Source organism: Populus alba, chromosome 4, assembly GCF_005239225.2.
Source record: "Populus alba chromosome 4, ASM523922v2, whole genome shotgun sequence".
Classification (NCBI taxonomy): Eukaryota; Viridiplantae; Streptophyta; class Magnoliopsida; order Malpighiales; family Salicaceae; genus Populus; species Populus alba.
The window spans coordinates 17,458,260-17,484,478 of NC_133287.1; the positions used below are offsets into that span (position 1 = coordinate 17,458,260).

General features: G+C 35.0%; 4 protein-coding genes across 6 annotated transcripts; 3 read left to right on the forward strand and 1 right to left on the reverse strand.

The window, feature by feature from the left end:
* The first annotated feature begins 138 nt into the window (after positions 1-138).
* On the forward strand, positions 139-7,829 carry LOC118050608 (putative transcription elongation factor SPT5 homolog 1). Of its 2 annotated transcripts, XM_035060987.2 has the most exons (23): positions 139-323; positions 409-782; positions 866-1,107; positions 1,201-1,347; positions 1,464-1,622; positions 1,704-1,787; positions 2,022-2,092; positions 2,187-2,544; positions 2,665-2,820; positions 2,921-3,018; positions 3,096-3,144; positions 3,224-3,376; positions 3,454-3,597; positions 4,049-4,142; positions 4,306-4,467; positions 4,557-4,605; positions 4,688-4,782; positions 4,931-5,009; positions 6,210-6,264; positions 6,344-6,461; positions 6,539-6,682; positions 7,193-7,293; positions 7,545-7,829. In XM_035060987.2, exons 2-23 carry the CDS (start codon positions 440-442, stop codon positions 7,788-7,790), a joined length of 3,147 nt encoding a protein of 1,048 aa, XP_034916878.1. In that variant the 5' UTR covers positions 139-323; positions 409-439; the 3' UTR covers positions 7,791-7,829. The 2 variants fall into 2 exon arrangements, with proteins under 2 accessions (XP_034916878.1, XP_034916879.1); XM_035060988.2 differs by having other exon boundaries at positions 139-782.
* Positions 7,830-10,819: 2,990 nt separating this feature from the next.
* LOC118050606 (B-box zinc finger protein 19) lies at positions 10,820-14,478 on the reverse strand. Of its 2 annotated transcripts, none has more exons than XM_035060986.2 (6): positions 14,045-14,478; positions 13,571-13,667; positions 13,340-13,455; positions 13,004-13,246; positions 12,803-12,870; positions 10,820-11,425 (listed from the first exon to the last, which is right to left on the reverse strand). In XM_035060986.2, exons 1-5 carry the CDS (start codon positions 14,135-14,137, stop codon positions 12,808-12,810), a joined length of 612 nt encoding a protein of 203 aa, XP_034916877.1. In that variant the 5' UTR covers positions 14,138-14,478; the 3' UTR covers positions 10,820-11,425; positions 12,803-12,807. The 2 variants fall into 2 exon arrangements, with proteins under 2 accessions (XP_034916877.1, XP_034916876.1); XM_035060985.2 differs by lacking the exon at positions 10,820-11,425 and adding an exon at positions 12,378-12,708.
* A 6,018-nt stretch (positions 14,479-20,496) lies between these two features.
* Positions 20,497-21,773, forward strand: LOC118050611 (uncharacterized). The gene is made up of 2 exons (XM_073408432.1): positions 20,497-20,682; positions 20,787-21,773. Exon 2 carries the CDS (start codon positions 20,856-20,858, stop codon positions 21,423-21,425), a length of 570 nt encoding a protein of 189 aa, XP_073264533.1. The 5' UTR covers positions 20,497-20,682; positions 20,787-20,855; the 3' UTR covers positions 21,426-21,773.
* Positions 21,774-23,129: 1,356 nt separating this feature from the next.
* Positions 23,130-24,707, forward strand: LOC118050603 (uncharacterized). The gene is made up of 4 exons (XM_035060983.1): positions 23,130-23,325; positions 23,455-23,822; positions 23,933-24,014; positions 24,256-24,707. Exons 1-4 carry the CDS (start codon positions 23,130-23,132, stop codon positions 24,705-24,707), a joined length of 1,098 nt encoding a protein of 365 aa, XP_034916874.1.
* The last annotated feature ends 1,512 nt before the right edge of the window (positions 24,708-26,219 follow it).

Sequence of the window (26,219 nt, forward strand, 5' to 3'; positions counted from 1 at the left end):
GCTTCATGTGTGAATTACATTTCCAATAATATTTTTTAAAAATAAGTTTTTTTTGATTAAAACAACTAAATGGTAAACCCAACTTTAAACCCGTACATTGATGGATAAGACGGCTTCAAACTCTAATAGGCGGGGGATCCGACTTCAAACAACATATTGTTTTTCCTTTCAGATAAAAAAAAAAATTCACTAAAATTCTCGACGTCTTCCTCTCTTGCTTTGTTTCTGTTAGGGTTAGCACACTCTCTCTCTGTATCTTGCTCCCCGATTGATCGAACTGAGCTTAGAAAATCTTAAAATCCCTAATCCTCTACTTTCAGCAGGTACAAGATTCTATCCTATTGTTTTTTCTCTCTTTCTTGAAATTAGCATGAACTGTTGCCTGCTGACTTCGATTTATTGGATCAGATTACAACTATAGCCGTCAATTCAATTAACCATGTCTCGTCGAAGAGACGAAGACGACGACCTTGAAGATGAAGAGTATGAGGAGCAGGAAGAGCAAGTAATGGATGAAGAAGAGGAGGAATATTATGAGGGTGAAGAAGAGGAAGCGATTAGGAAGAGACGGAGATCAGATTTCTTTGATGATATTGCGGAGGAGGAGGAGGAGGAGGAGGACGATGATGATGAGGATGAGGATTATGGTGGCGGTGGTGGTGGAGGAGGAGGTGGTGGTGGTAGGAAGCAGAAGGGGAAGAAGCGGCGTGGCTCAGAGTTTTTTGATGATATTGCTCAAGTTGCCAGTGATGACGAGGAGGATGAAGATGATGGCGAGGACGGTATGTTTGTTTAAATTTTAAGCCCTTTTTTTTTAGTAATGGTGGTGAATTCAATGCTCTTAATTGTGCTTTTGTAAATGCAGATTTTATAGTTGACGATCACGGAGCTGATTTACCTGATGAGGGTAGTGGTAGAAGGATGCATCGTAGGCCGTTACTGCCTGCAGAAGAGGATCAAGAAGATGTTGAAGCACTTGAGAGAAGTATTCAAGCAAGATATGCAAAGTCAATGCACTCAGAATATGATGAAGAGACTACGGAAGTGGAGCAACAAGCTCTTTTGCCATCTGTTCGGGATCCGAAATTATGGATGGTTAAGTGTGCGGTATGTCTATCATTCGTCAATGGGCATGGTTTTCTTATTTGTGGTACTAGATGTGTTCATGTACTTATTTAATTGTTCTTTAATATTCATCAGATTGGCCGTGAACGGGAGACGGCTGTTTGTTTAATGCAAAAATACATTGATAAAGGATCGGAGTTGCAAATTCGGTCTGCTATTGCTCTTGATCATCTTAAAAACTATATATATATTGAAGCAGACAAAGAAGCCCATGTGAGAGAGGTATCCTTCTGCTTTGGGGCTTTCCAGTGATTACCGAATCACTCAACTTTTTGCGTTTTCATGCTTACAGCTGTGATGGATGGAATATGTGATCTATTGATTTGCTTCTGCTTCAGGCTTGTAAAGGCTTGCGCAATATTTTTGGGCAGAAAATCATGCTTGTTCCAATCAAAGAAATGACTGATGTTCTTTCAGTTGAAAGCAAAGCAATTGATCTTTCAAGGGACACCTGGGTCAGAATGAAGATTGGGAATTACAAAGGGGACCTTGCTAAAGTATGTTTTATAACTTCTGTTCCTATTCACCTTCTTGTTCTCAGTTTTTCCTTGCTGATTTTTCGTTCTCTTATTTTGAAGGTTGTAGATGTAGATAATGTCCGGCAGAGAGTTACAGTAAAGTTAATTCCAAGGATTGACTTGCAGGCTCTTGCAAACAAACTGGTAAGTTTTCACTTCCATTATTGCCCTTTGTTTGGTTGATAGTAGACATTCGACTGAGAAAATTGTCTTGTTCAAGGTCATGTCTCATCAAATTGGTGACCTCATGTAGATGCACTAGGCATTCCCTTTTTTATCATCAATATTGCTTTGCCGATGCATGAGATGGTGTGAAACTTAATTATGGTCGTGCACTTTCATAATAGAAGATGGATTTTGTTACCCCTTTTTCTCCAGGAAGGCAGAGAAGCGCCAAAAAAGAAGGCATTTGTACCTCCTCCACGTTTTATGAATGTTGAAGAAGCTAGGTAAATACCGATTGCTTCTTTTTCATTCAAATATCAATAGTACTGAATTTTTTTGTTTATTATATGATTATTTGTTGTCCCTGTAAATTTTCAGGGAATTACATATTCGTGTAGAACGCAGAAGAGATCCAATGACCGGTGATTATTTTGAAAATATTGGCGGGATGCTTTTTAAAGATGGTTTCTTGTATAAAACTGTATCAATGAAGTCAATTAGTGCTCAGAACATTAAGCCATCATTTGATGAGCTTGAGAAGTTTCGTACACCTGGAGAGAATGGAGATGGTGATATTGCCAGTTTGTCAACCTTGTTTGCAAACAGAAAGAAGGGCCATTTTATGAAGGGTGATGCAGTTATTGTTGTCAAGGGTGATCTGAAAAATCTAAAGGGATGGGTTGAGAAAGTTGATGAAGAAAATGTACATATTAGACCTGAAATGAAGGGTCTTCCGGTAAGAATTTGTTGGTAAATTTAAAATAATCATTTGTCTTTTGTATGTTGTTAAGAATAGGTTGAATTTGCTTATTGTCTCATCCTTTCATTTATTGGTATTCAAACTATTTATTGGCAGAAAACACTTGCAGTAAATGAAAAGGAATTGTGCAAGTATTTTGAACCCGGCAATCACGTGAAGGTTGTCTCAGGCACACATGAAGGTGCAACTGGCATGGTTGTTAAGGTTGAGCAGCATGTGCTCATTATTCTGTCTGATACAACAAAGGAACATGTGAGTGATGCTTTTGCTGCATAAATTAATTCTCTGCTTTAGTTATTGCTTGACAAGGAAACTAATGTGTGGAGCCAATGTCAATATCTGTTGTCTTCAGATCCGTGTATTTGCTGATGATGTTGTGGAAAGTTCTGAGGTAACTACAGGAGCTACCAACATTGGGGGCTATGAGCTTCACGATCTTGTGCTATTGGAGTAAGCCTGTTTGCTTAAAAATGTTATCTTTGTCCTTATCATTTGAGGCCTTATTTGTTCTTTGGTGTTTATTGCAGTAATATGAGCTTTGGTTTAATTATTCGTGTAGAAAGTGAAGCCTTTCAGGTTAGTCATCACTGAACTGCCTACATTGCTAGGTTTACCTGCCACCTATTTTGGCTCAAGATCCATCCTTTTTCTCCAGGTTCTCAAGGGAGTTCCAGAGAGACCTGATGTTGCACTTGTTAGACTGAGAGAGATCAAATGCAAAATTGAGAAGAAAACCAATGTCCAAGATCGGTACAAGAACACTGTATCTGTGAAAGATGTTGTTAGGATCATTGATGGTCCTTGCAAAGTAAGATTCCCAGCCATTGCATGATCTATCTTACTACCACATGTTCATTGGTTACAGCTCCCCTATTGTCTTGTTAGGGAAAACAAGGTCCTGTAGAACACATATATAGAGGAGTTCTGTTCATCTATGATCGGCATCACCTTGAGCATGCTGGGTTTATTTGTGCTAAATCCCATTCCTGTGTGGTTGTCGGTGGATCACGCTCCAATGGAGATAGAAATGTAAGCATTTCTGTCTTATTTTAGGAATAAAATTTCTGTTTTAGCTGAGTTTTTTGTGCGTGCAGCTTTTAATTCTAATTATCCAGGCTTTTTTAAGGTGTGTTTGGTTTGAAGTGGATTGGTGTTCATAATTATCAAAAGTTGCTGATAATTGCTATTTGAATAGGAGCTTAAACAGATGATTGATAGTCACTGTCACTTTTGTTATAGCAGATTTGTTTTTATATCTTTGTAATTAATTACTTAGAGAAGCTATTGCCAGATTTATCATTTTGCTTAATTTTATTTTACTTTTGTTAAAATATTTTACAATCATTATTTGTTAGTAACCTGTCGAGGTTAGCAGGACATGATTTTTAAAGTGAAAACTGACTATATCAATTTCAGATCAAATCAGCAGAAATAATTTAAACCAAATTGTCCCTTTTCTCACTCATTATTAAATTTTCAGGGTGATTCCTATTCAAGATTGAGCAGTTTTAAAACTCCTCCCCGAGTAGCCCCGTCACCAAAGAGATTTTCTAGAGGAGGTCCTCCATTTGAGTGTAAGTTTTTTAAAGTGAAAACTCTTTTCTTTAAATAAATTGTATCATAATTGGGCTTCCTTAATTGTTATTTACCCAAGAAAGGAAAGGACATTTTTGTTACAATGGTGTCATATTTTTCTCAAGTCGAGTTCTAATATTAACTGCTAATTGAATTCTGCAGCTGGAGGAAGAAATAGAGGTGGACGGGGAGGGCATGATGCTTTGGTTGGTACCACAATAAAGGTACGACAGGGTCCTTTCAAGGGTTACCGTGGGCGTGTTGTAGATATCAAAGGTCAACTTGTTAGAGTTGAACTGGAATCGCAAATGAAAGTTGTTACTGGCAAGTCTTCACCTATCTACATACAATGAAAAGCTAGCTCCTTGTATTCCTGTTTGTTTTTTGGAAAATGAATGCTGTTTCAATTGCAGTTGATCGGAGCCACATCTCAGATAATGTGGTTGTTTCAACTCCATACCGGTAAATACACACATTGAAAATTGTTTGAACTGGTTTTATGATTCTATCTTTCTGATTAACTATTTTTCACATGTTTTACCAGCGATACACCTCGATATGGTATGGGAAGTGAAACCCCAATGCATCCTTCTCGGACTCCATTGCGTCCATACATGACACCAATGAGAGATGCTGGAGGTTTGTTCTTTGTATGCGAGTCTATTTAGATTTTGGATGCTTTACTCGATCACTACTCTGGTATATTCAGATTTGGAATCCTTTGATCAATCATCATTTTGGTTAGAAGTGATTGGTATTTATACTTATGTATACCTCATGTTTGCAGCGACACCTATTCATGATGGCATGAGGACACCTATGCGTGATCGGGCCTGGAATCCTTATGCACCAATGAGTCCTCCAAGGTTTGACCATGAATTTTGTAAATACAAATGCTTTTCCTATTTAGATATCTATCCTGAATCCTCTCTGATGAATATTTTGATTGATAGCATCACTTTTAAGAATTTTTGGTTTCATTTAGTTTTAGCCATCCCCTGTCACGGGCATATTTACTTGCTTATTAGAACTGTTGATGATACCGTTTTGCTTAACTACAATCTGTCTAAAATATGACCTTCAATTGGTGGACACAACTTCATAGGAAATAAAATGGAGAAACAGAAACTGGTAAAATGGCAGTTGCAGCAGAAACAGTGAATGGGTTGGATTTGAAGATTCAGCAGTTTTTCCTCTTTTGCACAAATATCAATTTAAAATTTGCACATGCCTAGAGGAATGTGTAGTAGTTGTATCAATATTCATGTACTAATATAGAAAGTTATTTTGGTTCCTTAATCCTTAATGAATTGGTCTTAATAGTGCTGTTTCACCTAAATAGTCAAAATAACGATTCAAGGACAAACTAGAAATAAGAGAACCAATTTAACACTGCATCTCTAAAAGTTACTTACCTGTTTGCAATAATTTCTTTGCATCTTTAATAGTTACTTCCCCATCTATGCGGCCTATTATCTCACCAGATTGATCATGAATTATAATCATATCCCTTAAAATTATTTCTATGTCATTCATCTGTCCCATTTTGCTTTTTAGAATTAGACAATTCTTTTCCTTTTGTTGTCTTTAAATTAACACTCTTGCTTTAGTTATTAACAAGTTATTTTCTTTTGCTTAATTTAAAACTGTTGGAGGCCTACTACATCGTTTTACATAGTTTTATTCCAATTTGTGATTTTTCTGTCATGATGGATAACTTTAGTATGATGAAATTAAGCAGATTTTAGTAGTGCTTAAGGATCAATATTATCTTGCTTTGTGGTTTGGTCTAATCTTTCCTTTTTTTCCTTGGCCCACCAATCTGTTCCTTTCAATTTTTCATAACCAACATTGCCAAATTAGAACATATGTTTCGCATTGCATAATCCTGTTTTCTGGTACATCTGATACTAAAATGAAAAGTGTCCTGCATTTCCTGTATTTTGACACTCTGACATAAGTTCAATGAGAGTATCATCTGACAAATATAATGAACTTTTGACTATGTCACCTTTATGCATTGTAACTGATAAATGGTCATTGGAATTGTATCCACAAAAATGCAGGGATAATTGGGAAGATGGGAATCCTGGGTCTTGGGGAACCAGTCCACAGTATCAGGTGAAGAACTTGTATACTTTGACCCTATAAATAGTACAAGTTATTCTATGTTATAATAAAGAAATTGTTCTTTTTCCAGCCAGGAAGCCCTCCCTCTGGAACATATGAAGCTCCAACTCCTGGTTCAGGCTGGGCTAGCACTCCTGGTGGTAATTATAGTGAAGCTGGAACACCAAGAGATAGCAGTTCTGCCTATGGTAGTTTCTCTTTCAGTTTCACATGATACTTCCAGCGTTTATTTGATTCTGTAGCTAACTTTGTGCACCTCTTATAGCCAATGCTCCAAGCCCATACCTGCCATCAACTCCTGGCGGCCAGCCTATGACACCTGGCTCAGCATCCTACCTCCCTGGCACTCCTGGAGGGCAACTAATGACACCTGGAACTAATGGTCTTGATATGATGTCTCCTGTTATAGGTTTGTTCTGCACTTTCTTATTTTGCCATTAGTCATACTTAATGTATTGGACCTGCTGATATTTATCAGTTTATATAAAATAAAATATATCTAGTATGTCCTTTTTCATGGTTCAGTTTTTGGTTTGTATGTGTCGTGATTATGTGAATCCAGTTTTCACATTGAATCAAGTATTTGTTTGGTGAGGCTGGGAGATATTAAAAGAAGAAAATTAATTCTGTTTTCTTCATGAAATAGATATTTCAGGAGCACATGTATTGTTTGCCCCCTTTCAATTCCAGAAAATGAATTGGTGTTTCATGAATTTTCTTTTCTGTTCCTTCTGTTTTTCAGTGGTTTGGTTTAGAAGTTAGAATTTAATCTTCATGGTGAAGCTTCTCTGAATGGGCAGAACATTTAAATAGATAAGATGCATGGAGTTTGATCAGCTTTCTACAAAATCTTTGTGCTGTCATGCCTATTGTGATCTTTACAATATCTAGGCTTGGTATTAAAAACCATTTGTTACAGGTGGAGATGGTGAAGGACCATGGTTCATACCCGACATATTGGTGAACGTACACAGGACCACAGATGAACCGACTGTTGGTGTCATCAGGGAGGTGCTTCAGGTATGTCTTTCCAAAGCAATTTGGGAAACGTTTTCATATGCATCTCTCTGCTGATAACTATTAACTAGATGTTTGAAATCCACGTCAAGTTCCTTAATTATTTTTTTGATGAAGTTGCACCAGTTTATATGGAAGGAATACAAAGTAGAATTGTCATTAGTAAGAGGGAAGAGGGAACAGAGTAGAATTTTTGTCTGAATTGATTCATGCAGCTGCTATACTAATGATAATGATGGTGTTCATGGGATCAGGATGGCTCTTGTAAAATAGCCCTGGGGGTGAATGGCAACGGCGAGACAATAACTGCACTTCCTAGTGAAATTGAGATAGTAGTGCCTAGGAAATCAGACAAGATCAAGATCTTGGGTGGTGCACATCGTGGTGTTACTGGCAAGTTAATTGGTGTGGATGGCACTGATGGAATTGTAAAGTTGGAGGACACTCTTGATGTTAAGATATTAGACATGGTCATACTAGCTAAACTTGCACAAATGTGATTTTTGTCATAATATGCATAAATTAAAATTCAATGACCACCCCTCCCCCCCGGCACCTTCTGTTAGGATACTAGCATGCAAACCCAACAAGACAAAAGGTAAGGGATAGGATAAAATGAGAAATGACATACACTAAGAATTTATTAGGTTCATCCAATTAGGTTATGTTCACGAGCAAGTATAGAAGGATTTTACTAAGTAATGTGGGAATTACAACCTCTCTCTAATAATAGGAGAACAACTAAAAATCTCTCTATTATTAGGAGAAAACATCTCATTTATTCTATCACAAATACCTCACAGCTTTGTGGGATTACTTTCCCTCTCTCACTTTTCTCTTCCTCAAAAAGTGTTATGCAAAATAAACTTGGATGCATTGCCTATTTATAGGCAAGTATCCAAGCAATGGGCAAGGCAAGGTGCCTACATTTATTAACTAAGGTGGAAAGGATGACTTTACCTTCTCCCACCATTGTTGACTTAGGTGAAGGATGGCTTCACCTTCTCTATTTCACATAGATTGGTTTCAATTATAGGCTCCTGTCTTCAAGTGGGAGAATGTGAAGCCAACTACCAAGATTGAAACCAATCTATGTGAAATAGAGAAGGTGAAGCCATCCTTCACCTAAGTCAACAATGGTGGGAGAAGGTGAAGCCATCCTTTCCACCTTAGTCAATAAATGTAGGCACTTCGCCTTGCCCATTGCTTGGATGCTTGCCTATAAATAGGCAATGCATCCAAACTTATTTTGCATAACACAAAAGAGAGGAAGAGAACAGTGAGAGATGGAAAGTAATACCACAAAGTTGTGAGGTATTTATGAGAAAATAAGTGAGGTGTTTTCTCCTAGTAATAGAGAGATTTTTAGTTGTTCTTCTATTATTAGAGAGATGTTATAATTTCCACATTACTTAGTAAAATCCTTCTATACTTGCCCGTGGACGTAGCCTAATTGGGTGAACCACGTAAATTCTTGTGTTATTTCTCATTTTATTCTATTCCTTGTCTTTTGACTTGACGGGTTTGCATGACAATATCCTAACACCTTCCACTCATGATAGCCTTTAGTATGTGTTTGGCATTGCTGTATGTGTGCTTTTTAAAAATATTAGTACATCATAATTATTAGAAAGTTTTAAAAAATGATGTGTTTTTAAGCTAAACTCACTTTTAAAATATATCTAAATGCAAAAACAAAAGTGCCTTTCTTTGTACTAGGGTTTTAGATTTTCTTACTACAAGCAGAAGCTGTCATGCGAGCTGGCTAAATCAGAGTTGTGCATTCATGCAAATAACATAAAAATATGTTAAAAGGAAATTTAAGGTTAGAAACAATAAATCATTAAGCATTCCTCACCAATTCCGAGGCACTGTAATTTGTGAGTTACAGTAATTGTGACGCGCCTTCAGACTACAACAGATGACAAATATACCGTTTAGCATTGCGCGTGTTTTTTAATTTTTTTTTACTTTAAATTAAATTTTTTTAATGTGTTTTTTATTATTTGAAATCAAGATATTAAAAAATATATATTATTATTTTAATATTTTTTAAAATAAAAAAACAATTTCTACAAAATTCTCAAAATCTTCTGCCTCTAAACAAGAAGGCCAGGCACCTTTTCAACCCGTTTTGTCTTTCAAGTTCGTAATTTTAGAACACGTCTTCAGTTAGAGTGGAAGTGCATTCCCCCTTGTCCATGCAGTCTTTGAAGATGCGCGCATCTTAAATATATTTTGTTACTTTGAGTTTTAACTTGTAAAGTGAGGAATTAATTATCTTTCGTTTTTTTTTTGGGTTTCAACGCGGGAAAACAAGTCTATGCGGCAGATAAAAAAAATAGTTTCTATTACGGTAAGCTACAGTATCCTTGATAGCATGTTTTGCAGTATGGTAACAGTTATTTTTCAAATAATTTTTCATACTGAAATGTATGTCAATGATGTTTTTTTATTTTTTAAAAATTATTTTTGATATCAGTATATTAAAATGATCTACAAAGTATAAACCGTATTAAATTTTGATAAAAAAAAAATAAAATTCAAATTTGTTGGGAACACGGTTTGCAACGCGTTCCAAACTCATCCTTAAGGTTGGTTCATACTTTCATCCAGGGAGCCCAACAGATTTCGGCCCACTAAACTACGTGTTTATTTTAATATTTAATATGCTTCAGTTTGATGCATTAACGTTCCAAACTAGGAAGAGCTGTCATACAAACAGGCTAACTAGTTAACAGAGAGATTCTGGAAGGACAAGAGGTGTGATGAGCAAACCTCCTCCTTGTAATTCTTTCATTATCATCATTATAATATTCATTCTGATACAGCATCAGGTTAAATACAGCACCCTTTTCTGAAAGATAGAGAGACCTTAGCTAAATCAAAACGCAGCGTAGAGCAAGGGGAGTAATTGATTGAAACGGTGTGCATTGGAGGATCAATGAAACTTAGCGTTTCATACAACGTTCTTCTCTGTTTTCAAGTCTTCCATCGGTCATCTCCATCTCCTGTAATAATTCCTTTTCCCTTCTCAGCTGATTTGAGAATGAAATTATGGAGAATGGGCACCAGGAGATAAGACTTTGAAGACGAGACATAAGGTTTTTGGTTAAGTCGATAGAATTTATTTTTTTATCCCTGCAACCAATTGCCCTGAGTCCAAATTATATTTGAAATATGTTTTGATGACATTTTTTTTTTTTTCAAAATCATTTAAGGATATTTAATGGTCATTTTTTTTTCAAAGAAGAAATTATAGTTTAAGGTTTCAATTATTCCATAATGATTTTTCAAAAAAAAAAAATCAATTGGGAGACTAATTAATAAGCACAATCATTCTTTGGCCTATATTTTTATGCACAAGAACATGTATTCATATCAATAATGATTATATTTTTTTCTCATTTGATAGTAAAGAGTGTCCTCAAGCGAGTTTGTGCGTCAATTACAAAGAAGTTCTGTGACCTCTGCATAGATGTAATGCATTCAAAATAGTTTAATAAATTCTCAAAATCCAGAGAAAATCAAAGAACGAGAGTAAACTTGCTTTCATTTTGGACAACCAATACAATTCCGTCCTCGCTAATTTGACAACGGCTAAAACAGAGACGGACATTCTAGAACTACGGCAGGCATGTAGAAGACGGCATCTCGTTTCCAAATTTAAAGACTTGATCCGCAACGCAATCTCTCGCCGCATCTAATTCAGGCAAAGCATCCAGTGATGGCTAAACACCATTTCCCTACATTTCTTTAGCCTCTCTAGACTGACAGCCTGCTTAAGCTCCCTTCAAAACTAGCATAATCCATCGGACTTACTTGTGATCGCTTCAAAGGATTTGGCTTGCGTTCACTTGGATCAAATCATCTCCAAAATCAAATGGAAAAATAAAGGCCTTGATAATGCAATAGTCCATCTGCCTTGGCTCTCATATCAGGTAGCATTCTGCTTTTCCACAAATAAGAATATAAGGTCCCTCTGGGTTTCAACTGCAACTTCTATATGCCATAATTTACAGAATCTGGAAACAATGTAAATGCACGCCAGTCCAGTCTCCAATGGCTTATAAGCATCTGTCGACCGTACCTGCTAAACAATAGATAGACTACCTAGCATTTGCAGCACCTTAATCTGACAAAAAAAAACAAGGCAACGAATGTAGGCCCGTGTTTATTAGGACAATTAGAACAACACTTGTTCTGTAAGTTGGGAATTCCAGAAACTGAGACAAGTGAATGACAGACATTTGCAAAGCAACCACTTAAATTAAAGGAAAAACCTGGATGTCCCTTTCTGAAAGCACTAGCTGCACATGGCCTGGCTTTAGACCTATCCTCACTATGAACAAATGCGCACAAGGGTAAGAGAAACATGAAAATTCCATGATTTTCAAGTTCTGCCCGCAGTACCCGTAACTATGATCAGCAAATAAGTACCATCCACACACTGCATGGACCAATCTGCAAGTCAACAAGGCCAAACTACATGGGCATACTCAGTATGTCTGAGCGTATCAACGAGAGCCAGCAACCAAGAAGATATGTCCACTCCATCATTGAAAATGTGAAATGCTGGCACGTCCATTAATAGCCAGTTAAATGCTATTAATCCTTTAATAATGAGTGGCATGAAGAGCACTAAATTTTGACTTCACATAGGGCCATTAAAACATCACAACTGTGCCCACTAGAGAATTTTCCTGTTCAATTACAAGCATCCTTCTGAAATCTGACATAATATATGGTTATCAGCAAAGCAGCTAACTTATCTGCCCAGTATGAGAAGCCATTTTTGGGCGAAGCTGTTCTTTTTCAAAGATTTAGAGCTTCTATGTTATCCTCCCGATTACAAGTGGTAAAAAACAAAGGTGGAGCCTGATGGCAAACGTGATAGATGGCTAATGGAACAGCTACCTTAACCTCTTCGTTCCACTGTTTTAACCTGCTATTTCAAACAGTTGATCATGCAACAAGAAGACTGCCCCCTCAAATAACTGTGGATTTGCATATACAGCCGCTTAGTGTACATTAGGATTGACATTTCCCTCAAATGGTATCTCGTAAGTTAGCAGCTAAAGCGAAAATTTGAAAACCAAAATAGTATAGTAAATTTTAGCTAGGCTCCATCTCAATAACAGATGTACCCTTTTTGTTCTTTTGAGAATCCATGCAGCTACATATTTAAACCACAGTTTGCTATGCCCTTACAAACATGGAACACGGTAAAAGGCCATAACAATATTTGTTTATCTTCATTTCAGATCCATATAGCTAGATATCTAAACCGCAGTTTGAATAAAAGAAGATTACATTCACCATCTTACAAGCAGCGGAATTTAGAGTCCTATGCATACTTGCATGTAGAAGTCATCCAAGAGCTGCTTTAAGAAAATCGACTTCAATGGAAACTTGAAGCTTCCCGCATAACCATCCATAATGTCAACTTTATGAAACAATAAATGGAGAAAAGAAAACGAAATGAGTTAGGCTTACTAAATGCAGATCATACCTTGCTTACTTTTGTGGCTCTCCTCTAAAGAATCCAAAAGGAGCCAAACTAGAGGATTCATGATTTTCCTGAACAGAAGACGGACATAATTTTGTTGAGGTTAAAATTAAAGCATAAAAAATTGCAATGCATGTGCACGTGGTTTAAAGAAATATAAACCTGTAAAAAGAAAGCATGATTAGTGTTGGAAAAGGTCAATACCTGGTTAGCTGGATTTTTCCCATGCACCCGCTGAGGCCTGGCATTAAGATCAATCAATTTGTTGTCCATTTTCCCGTCACTGTCAGTGTTATTCTCTACCATTGGAACTGGAGAGGCCCTGTGGTTCTGTAGATTTTCTCTAGCTGTGAGCTTAGGCGGCTGATTTTGGTCCCTTCTTGTTTCATTATCATCAAGCGGTTGCTGTCCTTGTTCCTCTGTACAGCCAGGTTTATCCCCTGGAAACTAAGTAAGACAATCAAACAAAGCATGTTAATTCAGAAAGCTTCTTACATATTTGATACAAAACTCAAAACACTTCAATCCCGAGATACAAACCTCAACTCTCTGCCTCAATAGCAGATATCTCCCATGGGTTCTTTTACCACCAACATGCACCATCATATCACATTGCAAGCAGAGCGAACTGCCATCTATCTCGCAGTAAAAGAAAGCTACATGTACATTTCAAGCCAAGGGAAAAAAAATCCTTTAAAAAACTTCAAAATTCACGTCCCGTGAAAAGAAAAAAAAAAACCCAAAAATGTCAGCAAAGACAGGCCTGCAAACCTGGTGCCTTTTCACATATGTCACACCGTCGAACATCACTGGGATCTGCAAGTCCTACTCGTACATGCCGACTAGCTAGCTTGTTACACATATGAACCTGCAATTCCACACAAAAAACAGAAACCCATTAGCTTAAACATGACAAATTCGATCATGCTTACTTAAAAAGACCAATATTTGAACCATCATCAAGAAAACTATCAAGCTTGATATTTCACAATAAAAGATCGTCACTTTATAGGCTTAACAAGGAAATAACAATTTTCACACTTCCAATATCAAAAAAAGAAAAGAAAAGAAATATTTTTTTTACAAATCCAATGAAGCCCGTCTCGATTTATCACATACAGAGCTATATTATTACCTTAGCGCTTAAATTGTTCACTTAAACAGTACAATTAATATAATTCTCTAGCACAGAAATAAACACAATTAACAGAAAAAAATGGAAAAAGGAGAAAGTGATTGATTTACCTTCTCGTCGCAGGAGCGGCAAAGCGCGGCTTCATCAGCAGCACAGAAAAGAATCGCAGCTGCGCTTTCACACACATCACAAAGCATTCGCATTTCCGTTTTTTAGAATCAGTTTTGGTTCTTTCTTTATTATTGTTACTATCCTTTCACCTTTCAATCTCTACTTCCTATTGTTTCTCCTTTCTCCATCTTATCATTTGTCAATATTTCATGAGATTAAGATTATTAAGTTAAACAGTCAATGACAAACAGATTGGAGAGGGAGATTTAAATGGTGAAGAGGAGAGGAGAGGAGAGGGCATGAGAGCATACAACAGGACTTGTTTATGAGTCTATGAAACTGGAGACGATGAAGAAGAAAGGAAAATGGAGTGATATTCGTCGCTTGCTTTGCCTGCCTTCTGTTACGCATACAAGTCTCTGGTTTGTGTTAACTTTTGGTACTCTCCCTGTCTGGCTGACACGTTTTTTTCCTTTTAAGTCGAAAAGGAAAACGTTTCCTCTTCTCGCAGGGAACAAAATTTTTTAATACGGGAAGGATCGACAACATGTGCACGAGTACAAACTTGAAAGGATAATTTCATACTTAAGGTATGTTCGGGAGATAGTTATAGTTATTTTTTAAAATATTTTATATGTTAAAAATAAAATTTTTATTTTTAAAAAAATATTTTTAAAATTAACACATTAAAATAATTTAAAATACATAAAAAAAATTAATTTTTATTAAAAAAAAAATATATATATATATATATATATATTTAAATTTTTAAAAATAAAATTTTCTATATATTTCTAAATGATAGTATTATGAATTACACACCAATACATTTAGTTTTTAAAATAAATTAAATATTTTTTAGTTTTAAAAGTAATTATTTAATTTATTGATAATTGAATTTTTTTTTTACTTTAAAAAATAATTTTTTTCTTATCAATCTTTTCATATTCTCTGTTTTTTATTTTTTTTAAAAAATAAACTGGAAAAGTGAAACGAGTTAAAATGATTAATTTATTATTATATTAAAAAAATGGAGTTATTTTAAAAACTATAAAGATATTTAATTCTTTTTACAGGACTTAAAAGATTAATTTGTAATTTACTTTAATTACACAAGATGCATCCCCTTTTTGGTCCATGTAATTTGAGCTGTAGCCACGTGAGACAAGAGTATGGTGTTTTCAGCGCGTGGTAAGAGTATACTTCTAAAAGCTGAGCTGTTCATGTTTGTGATCTGTTCCGCTGCTGTTGCTAGTGACTGGATCGCCACACGCTCTATCTCACGCAGTGTGTAGCACGTTCGCTGTAGAGACCACGGGCCTACTTGGGGTTCGTGGCACGTGGGCTCCACGATCATACATGATCCCTGTCTTGTTGATTGTTTGATTGAACAGTAGAGTTAGCGGTCTTCTATGTTTCTGCTGTCTGAACTCTGAAGGGGGCCAATATTATCCCTCATCATCAGCCATGAGCCATCATTTTTAAACTCTCTCTTTCCCCCCCTTATTTTCTCGAAACATTATCGGAAGGACTCCAGGTACAATTCCCTTGGGGTCCTTTTTTTCAAACTTTATCCATAATGTTTACTAAAAGGGTGTTTGTAGTTATATTAATAGTTATTTTTTAAATGATTTTTACTTAAAAATATATTAAAGTAATATTTTTTGTTTTAAAAACTGTCCTTAGCATTAACAAATCAAAATAATTTAAAAATAAATTTAAATAAAAAATCAAATTCGTTTAAAATATTATTTGAAATAAAATTCCAAACAGAAGGAAAAGCCACAAAAAAAAATCAAAATGCTTACCAGTGGGTAGTGTCCTGCAAACATTATACATAGTCCAGTTTAATCATATTTAATGTGTACACGAGATACAATAAAGTTATCTTTTTTATAGAATAATTAATTTCCAGCATCCAATTAGGAGCTCAAATTGGGTATTTGAAAGTAGTAACTTTTGCAACAAGAAGCGGGAAACGTGATGGGTATGGGCAAGTGGCTTTCATGGAGATGTTTTTTTTTTAATTTAATTTTTAAATTTTTATTTATTTTAATATATTAATATTAAAAATAATTTTAAAAAATAAAAATTTATATTATTTTAATATATTTTCAAGTAAAAATCACTTTAAAAACAACTACATAATAAAAATAATAATAACTTAAAGTCTTTTTAAAAATACATTGTAAATTGTAATTTTTTTTAATTTTAATTTTTTTATATTTTTAGATTATTTTAATTTATTAATATTAAAAATAATTTTGAAAAAATAAAAAATATTATTATAATATATCCTTAAAAAAAACAATCTTTAAATTATAACTCTGTCGTAACCCTCCATGAACAATCACTTTAATCAGAAGGGTGCATTCTCTGTTAACGCACTACGTGTTTTGCCAGTGTGATAATATTTATTTTTTAAATAGTTTTTTGTATTAAAATATATGTAAATAATATTTTTTTATTTTTTAAAAAATATTTTTAACATTAGTATATCAAAACGAGAAAAATACAAATTATATTTAATTTTAATAAAAAAAAATTAAATTTTAACCTAACACAGATGCAGAGCCAATCAGGCTCGTACACATCAAGCATTGCGCATCCTGGACTTTGATTGATGTGTTAGCCATCATCATACCTCCGTAGACCATGAACTACTGATAAGGGTCTCAGTGGACGCCTACGTGTCGAGATGTTATTGGTCAAATCCTAGCTATGACATGACAGGTGACTATATTAGACTGGATTTGATGTCACAGCCAAACAATAATGAGTTGGAGCATTCTTGCTATGGAAATAAATGCCACTGAGATTTCTTCAATACAGACTTGGATCTGCTGATACGAATGATTTATAATATATTTTATTGTGTATTATGGTTATTTTTTAAAATATTTTTTATTTTTTAAAATTATTTTTAATATTAACATATTAAATTAATTTAAAAATATTTAAAAAATATTAATTTAAAATAAATAAATAATTTCAAAAATATTTTTAAAATATCAAAACAAACATGATATAATTATTAACCTTCATTTTCGAAGCCAGGAGTTACTTTTAAAAACAGCAGAGTGAAAAAAACATATTTCTAGAGTTGAAGAAAGATTGAGAAAAGAAAGATAAAATGAAAATGGTGCGATAAAGAGAATTAAAAACGTGGCATTGGAGCACTGGTTGGTCGGAAAGATAATGTCAAATCTGAAAAGGATGAATCCACGTCATGTCGCCGTTAACTTGCAGTCATTTCAAAGTATCATCACAACAAAGACAATACAAAATAAAAATAAATACTGAAATAACACTGCTGCACAAGGCAAAATAGCGTATTTTTAGATTTCGTGATATTTAATTTATCTTGCGGTCAAGAAATTTAATATAAATTTAGCTGATATTATATTTTTATATATTAATTAAATCGTGGTTTCACCTGCTTTAATAAGATGACGTTTGGCTAAGCTGTTGCGGCTGAGGTTGAGAGAAAAGCAGTAAAACACATGTTTGGTTAACTTCAAAACACAGTTTATTTTCATGTGGGTCCCATTAGAAACTGCGGTTCAATTGTAAAAAGTGAAAAGCAATTATATTTTGCTTTTCATGCGTTTCTCTTCTCTCTCATCACCGACAATTTGCCATTGCTTTTTTTTACTTTCCCAATTTCTCTCTGTCGTCCCTCATCAATATGCAATTACTTTTCCAACTTCTCTCTGTCCCTCATCAATTTGCAAAACTCAATTTCCCAACGGTCACAAAAAACCCAAAATTTCTCAGAAGGTTGTTGTAGATCAATGTTACGCCCAGTTTCAACCTTCGGTTCCTTACCTCTCTCTCACCACCAAACTTTCCCAGTAACCTCAACCTTCAAAATTACGGTCATCAACCTCCAAACTTTCTGTTACAGTTGCAGATCAATTTAACGAACTAAAAGACCCCAATTTCCTTCCCCAAACTGTTCTCCTCTCTCTTCTCTTGCTATAACCCCGTTTCTATTTTGCCCTAACACCAACGCCAGAGCCTCTGTCCATTCAAACACAAACCGTTACATACTGTCCCTCCATTGTTACAATTGCAGAAGAAAACCAAGAGATTCGTGCTGGGAAAGGTCCATGAGCTAGATATCAGGTACTGTGCGTTCCCCTTGTTAATTTTGTTTAACGTGTTTCTCAAAACCTAATTTCTATCATGGGTTTCTATTGTTTTTTATTTTACAGAACACAGCTGCAACACGTTGGGGTTTGCAGAACAAAAAGACAGGAGATTGAGGTAAGTTCCTCCCTCATCTCCATCTTCAATCACTACAAAAGATCATCTCATTCTCACCTGAAAACAGTACCCATTTTCCTAAAAGTCTCGAATTTTAATTCTTTCAATGATTTGATTGAACATTTAGTTTCTAGTTATAAGCACTCGTGTTGTTCGAAGGATGCAAATTTGTTTCATTTAAATGTTCTTAAGCATGGGTTTGATTCTGATTTGTTCTTATGCAACACCCTTATTAATGTGTATGTTAGAACTGGTGATTGGGTTTCGACTCGAAAGTTGTTTGATGAAATGCCGGATAGAAATGGTGTTACGTGGGCTTGTTAGATTTCTGGGTATAATCAGAATGGGATGCCTGAGGATGCATGTGGAGTTTTAAAAGAGATGATTTTTTATGGTTTTTTGCCTAATCGTTTTGCTTTTGGCAGTGCTATTAGAGCTTGCCAGGAGTTAGAAAAGAAAATAAAAGAAAACAACCGCAATTTGTGCCACAGAGAGACATCCTTTGGACCTGGCATCTCAAGACCATGAAACTCCTTCATTTTAGCTGTTATAAGAGCAGATATATCTGGATCATGCAGATCAGAGGCTGATAGTGTCTGAAATTATATGGAAATGTAGGAAACTTTTGGTTAAGGAGGGGAAAAGATATGATCAAACGCATTAACTTTTGATTTATAGAAATTAGAAAGAAAAAGCAAACTATGGTTTATTAACCAACACTTGTTCCTCCTGTTTTTCCTGGTAGAAGATACACGATTTCAATAATTAATTTAACATGTCTGTATTTGAGCAGTAGACACCAACACATTATTTTCCAAACATTTGAAATATTAGAAGTGCAAATTGATGTTGAATAAACTATCAAAAAACACTAATAATAAAATTGAAGTTGTGGCTTCAACTTGGGATGCAAATTCATGGATTGTTTGTGAAGTGACCTTATGCAAATGATGCGTCATTATCTAATGTACTGATATCCATTTACGGGAAGTATCTGGGATATATTGACTATGCTCTTAGTGTTTTTGATGAGATAGAGATTAGGAATTCTATATCTTGGAATTCAATCATATCAGTTTACTCACAAAGAGGAGATGCAACTTCTTGTTTTGAACTTTTCTCAAGCATGCAAATGGCAGATTCAGGTTTAAGTCTGAAACCTAATGAATATACATTTGGAAGTTTAATAACTGCCGCTTGTTCTTCCATCTATTTTGGTCTGTCTTTGCTGGAGCAGATACTTGCGAGAATTACAAAATCTAGATTACTGTCAAATCTCTGTGTGGTGGAACTGCTTTTAGAGCTGCAACCACCAAATATATACCCTTTTACACGGCTGAAACGTGTTCACATTTTCGCTAATTTCCATTAGAATATTTGTGCTTTGTGTTCCTCTGGATAATTCATTTTCTTTTTTCAAGAGAGACTTGACCCTCATATCGTTTGATTATGCTAGGAAAATCAGCTTCTTTGGATTGTTTTATTTTCCATTCATGAAATAAACTAAAAAATATGTTATATCTCTTCCGAACTAGCTACTTCCAAAAACTTTCATTGTTGTTGTTGCTTGTGTTTCATTTACTGTGCCTGCTTCAAATTTGTTGAATTTATAACAAATTTCATTGCTTCTTCTGCTTGTCTTCTGCTTTGCATGTGTTTTTAAATTTTTTGTACTTGAAATCCTGCATGTTTGTGATGCTTCTGTGTACTGTGTTACCCATGTCAATTTTGTAGTAATTGTAGCTCAAAATCTAATTTATCTTCTGGGTCTCCATTGTGTATCTGTTTGTAGGACATAGCTGCAGAACTGTGCTGGTTTGGACACCTAAAGAGATAGACTGAGGTAAGTTCCTGCCTTATCTCCATCTTTATTTTCTTTTTTTCAGATGAAAAATTACATGTCTTTATACCTGCCTTATCTCCACACAGCTTTTGTAAATGTTGAACATTGAGTGTTTTATTATTGTTTTAGTCCTATGTATGTGCCACAATTTATTTGATATCATTTACTGATTTCAAACTTTTGTTAAATGTGTTAAAAGATATCATGGAAGGTCTTGAATCTTTTGATAAGGCTGCTTGGACAAAGGACATGTTGCATATATTTTGTGATATATGCATTAAAGCAATTGATATGGGAATGAGACCTAATACTCATTTCGATAAAACGGGGTGAAAATTTCTTATAACATCATTCAAAGAACAAACTGGGCATGCATTCACTAAAACACAATTGAAAAACAAATGGGATGGATGCAAAAAGGATTGGAGGATATGGAATAAACTGGTTTCTGAAACTGGTGTTGGCTGGAATAGTGAAATAGGCACAATTGCAGCCAGCGATGAGTGGTGGAAACAAAAAATTCAGGTACATTCCTTGTCATCCTAACAATTTCTTTTATTATTGTCAAATTCCAGCCCTAAAATTTTACTAGTCTTGATCCTTCATTTCTTGATTTAATTTATATGCAGGAAATTAGAGGAGCCAAAAAATTCAGACATGTCGGTATTGAGCCATCTTTGAAGAATAAATTTGACCGAATGTATTCCAACATTGTCGCAACTGGAGCGTTTGCATGGGCTCCTTCATCAGGTGTACATGCGGGCAGTGGTGTTGCTCCTGGTACAAGCAATGCCGACATTGCTGATGATGGTTTGGAAGAGGGCAGCGGTGATTCGGAGGAAGATATGATTCCAGATTTCCAGACTGACATGGCTCGAATGGTTGGAGAGATAAATATGTCAACCAGCAGCAATACAAAAAGCAGCGGCAAAAGAAAAGGACGAGATCATGCCGATGTGCGATGTAGAAAGAAGAAAACATCTGGAATTGGTGTTCAGTTGATGACAAGGTGCAATCATCTTCTTGAGAGTATGTCGACTAAGAGTGATTCGACGTCTATTAATTTGGATCGCGAAGGCTGTAGCATCCCCGAGGTGATGGCTGAGCTGCACTCAATTCCTGGAGTTTCAATTGAAGATGACTTCCACGACTTCGCTACGGAGTTTCTCGTTTCAAGAAGGAAAAGAGAAATGTGGGCCAGTATGGGCGATAAGCAACAAAAGTTGAGATGGTTGCAGCGAATGTATGCACGAACTAAACGTGCTTAGCTGACATGGTATGATTTAATTATCTTAACTGTTAATCAATTAAAGTATGTTCAAGTTCTTACGATATTTATACATGTTTATTTTTTTGTTGCAGAGTAATGGGATGCCGGTTTTTAAAAGAGTAGTTTCCATTTGCCGAAGTTTGTTCGAGGCATTGTATTATTCCACATTTGATTTTAAGGCATATGAGCATATGCGTTTGCGGTAATTTATGTACTCTTATATTTATTAAACTGTTTTACGGGAGTAAACAAACTTGTATGAGAAATTGGTGGTTGTGATGTTGTATTTTATCTACGAATTACAATGTTCAATGGTTAATGTTAAATGGTTTACCCTTTAATGGAATTGGTTGTTAATTTACATGAAATGGTTGTTCAAAATTACCTTAACTGTTTTGTTAACTTTATTTTTTTTTTTGCTGCCGTGAGGTCTGCTGGGAATAATAATACATGCTGCTGTGTTTCTTTTCTTAGCTGTAATTTTTTCAATTGGTTAGCTACTGTGAGATTGACATGCTGCTGGTCATTCCATCCTTGGCTGTATTTTTTTTCCATTAGGTTGTTAGCTAGATGCTCATGTATGTCCTGTGTGGATTAGGAATACATCTAACTCTGGAAACATTAGGCATGAATGTAGAAACCAGGAGATAAGCTTTGTATGAGATGGAGAGAGGGTCGAGAGTAAGAAGATGACATTTGCTGCATTGTTTACCTTTACTGTTGATCCTTTTTTCTTTGCTGCCATGAGGTTTGATACTAGAATTTTTTCAATTGGTTAGCTACTATGAGCTTGACATGTTGCAGGTGAATTTTTCATTGGCTGTAATTGTTTCCATTTGCTAGCTACTGTGATCTTGTGAGGTCTGAAAAAAGCAATCCTTTTTGCAGTTACTGTCAAGAAGTGTTTTTTTCATTGTTGCCGTGAGGTTATGGGACTAATGTTGTTGATGTTTCTTCATTTTCTTTGTTGCTGGTCATCCTACTGCTTCAGTCCTTGAACTCTGTTTTTACTTTTTTCCATTTGCTAGCTACTGTGATCTTGTGAGGTCTGAAAAAGCAACCCCTTTTGCAGTTACTGTTTCTGTTTTTTTCATTGTTGCCGTGAGGTGATGGGATTAATGTTGTAGCTGTTTCTTACTTTTCTTTGTTGCTGGTCATCCTACTGCTGAAGAAAACTTGGAACTCTGTTTTTATTTATTTGAATGGCAGGATGTACATATATGAGCTGTTAATTTGAATGGCAGGATGTACATATATGAGCTGTTATTTATTTGAATGGCAGGATGTACATATATGAGCTGTGAACTCTGTTTTGGCAGGATGGTGTACATATATGAGCTGTAAAAGTAACATTATATGCTACTTTTACAGCACATGCATACATGTGAATGAATGTACTTATGTTGAAAGATTAAAAATTGTAAAATAGACGTAAAGAGCATTGAAATTTTCTATATAAAGAGGAATGTTTGCATCATATTTTTAAATGAAATAGCTTTCTTCATAACAAGCTTCAAAAAACCTCTCAGTTGCACCAAATACAAGCAAGTAGAATACTTCTTTTTTGTTGGCTTTACAGGTATGGAAAAAACTTATGTTGAACCAACTCTTTGATAGTTTTTTTATTGAATGATATTTAATTATTTAAAGTTCTTTATTAACAACATATAATTTTTTTTCTTTTTTACATGTAATTGAAGTTATGGCTGATCCACGATTTAATGACATATTTAATGAAGATTTCGATGGTAATTATGATACTATAATGAACCGCATTGTAGATCAAATTAATTATCCTTGTGAAGGTAGTGGTGCCTCAGTTGATGGTGCTGGAGATGACAGTAATGGAAACGACTCCGACGATAGTAATGACAGTGACAGTGACAGTGACAGTGATGGTGACGATGCATTTATTATAAGGAGGCATCTTGATAGGAAAAAATTAATTATTTGCGTAGCTGGAGCTATAAATTATTATTATAATAATTATATGTTTAAAGAACCATGTATGGTTTCATATAACACAGGGATGCGTTGGTTGACGGAGGTTTTAAGAGGGCATTGGAAACGAAGTGTTAACATGTTCAGGATGGACGCAACCACTTTTTTGAGTTTGTGCACCGACTTGGAAACGCGCTATGGCTTAAAACCGTCAAGAAGAATGAGCGTTATTGAAAAGGTAGCGATATTTCTATTTACAATAGCAGTTGGGGCGTCAAATAGACAAGTGCAGGAAAGATTCCAGCATTCAGGTGAAACTATTAGTCGATGTTTTAAAGAAGTGCTTAAATCATTACGTTTGTTTGCTGTGGAAATCATAAAACCAGAAGATTCACAATTTACGAGCACACCAAGAGAAATTGCTATGAATCCAAGATTTATGCCACATTTCAAGGTAAGATTAATTTATATATATATATATATATAAAATTAAGTTGTTCAGAGGAGTATGAAATATATTATAAGAGTTTATATGAGTACTATAAATGTTTTTGTGGCATGTAGAATTGTGTCGGTGCAATTGATGGAACACATGTTCGTGCCTGCGTACCAGCTGCAAATCAAATTCCATTTATTGGAAGAAAAGGTGTACCAACACAAAATGTAATGGCCGCTTGTAGTTTCGACATGCAATTCATGTTCGTGTGGGCAGGATGGAAGGCAGTGCACACGATACTCGTATTTTTTTGGAGGCTATTGACAATAGCAATATCAACTTTCCAAAACCTCCAGAAGGTTGCGATTTTGACTAAATTAAAGATTGGGTAATTGAAGGAATATAATTTTTTTTTAAGTTTTGTTTAAAATTACAATGTTATTTTTTTCAGGAAAATACTATTTGGTTGATGCTGGATACCCAAACGAGTATGGATATTTGGGTCCCTACAAAGGCGAGAGGTATCACTTCCAAGAATTTAGACGTCGTGGACAACCAAGTGGTCGGAAAGAAGTGTTTAATCGTGCACACTCGTCACTACGTAACGTGATCGAACGTTCTTTTGGGGTATGGAAACAGAGGTGGAAAATTTTGCAAAACATGCCTGCTTATCCATACAAAACACAAGTTGAGATTGTAGTTGCATCAATGGCACTACATAATTATATTAGAAGGAGATCGCAAGATGATGCAGTTTTTTCTGAGTATGATCGCAACCCCAATTTGATTCCAGATGACTTTTTGCCTGATACTGTTCAGGTTTCGGCCGTTCAAGTCTCACAGAGGCCTTCACGTATGGATTTTGTACGCGATGGAATTGCAAATAGTTTGATGGAACAATAAAAGAGTACATTAATGTATAACGATTTTTCATTTTGTTATGTAATCATAATTACAAAACACCTATGTTTTGGAATTATATACATGTGTCTATATATGTCCTTTTAATTAATTCCAATCAAATATTTAATTCCAATCAAATATAAAACACAAACCATAATAAGAAAATTAAGAAATTTTTTTTTTGAACCACAGTTTTTACCAAACACAAAAATGTTTTTTTTCCACCACAATTGTTGAACCACAGTTTTGTAACCAAACACCAAAAGGTGCTTTTTTTAAAACCACAACTTCAACCACAGTTTTAACCAAACACCAATTTTTTTTAAAATCAACCTCACAAAAAGTATTTTTTTTTAAACTGCTTTTTATTAACCGCAACCACAAAACCTACTACAATACCAAAAAAAATCGAGATGAAATGAAATTAAAGACACCGTAGTACTACTCTACAGCACGGATTCTGGGAAAGAAAGAGAGGGAGAGAGTCGTCGAGGAGTATATTGATATTTGTCCCTCTCGAAAACTCCAATTTACAGCACTACGCTTTCTTGCTTGGTTTCTCTTACTTCCTGGTTTTGATCGTGTGTGTGTGTGGGGGCTCACACGTGTCAGCATTTCTTCAGGTCGCCAAGTTGAAGAAACGAACAACGTGCGAGCTATGAAAAAATAAAAATGGGAGGCCAGGAGAGGATGGGTCCGTGAAAGTTCGAGAAGCTGGGGTAATGGGGGGCGACACGGAATCGTTTAGGTGGACCCACAAGTAAAGCCCCAAAATGGGTAGCCGATGAAGTAGTTATCTTGAGTCCTCACCGAGCCCAAGAATAGTCAAAGAAATTTGACTCAGCAATTTATTCATGGCCACAGGCTTCTGAGATGGTGTGCGGTGAAAGCTCCACCTTATCTCATTCTCACCCACCTATATCATACATTGTCCCCCCCGAGCGCACATCACAGTTTTTTTTTTTTTTTTTAATCTTCACAGTTTTTTTTAAATAATTATATTTTTTAGAATTTTTAAAATTACAATAACAATACTATTTAAAATATTTTTAAAAAATAAATATTAAAATAATATTTTTTTAAAAAATTATTTTTGATATCAGCACGTCAAAACGATTTAAAAATATAAAAAAAAAAATTAAACAAAAAAAATTAAAACTTTTAAAAAACATGGCTTGAACTACATTTTTAAAACATCATTTTCTTTTTCTTTTTTTATATTTGTGGTAAAGATTATTTTATAAAATATGTTTTATTTGAAAATATTTGAAATAATTTATTTTTATTTTTTAAAATTTATTTTTAATACTGATATGTTAAAACAATCCAAAAATATAAAAAAATAATATAAAACTAAGAAAAAAGAATAAGAAACATACAGTTGAAACTCCAATCCCAATCTCAAGCAGTCCTCCTTTTCTTTTTAATTAGCCCCTTCACGACTCTCATATTATATACCAGAAGTTTCATCCAGTATAAAATAACAATGGAGGAGAGTATAGTTGACTTGTG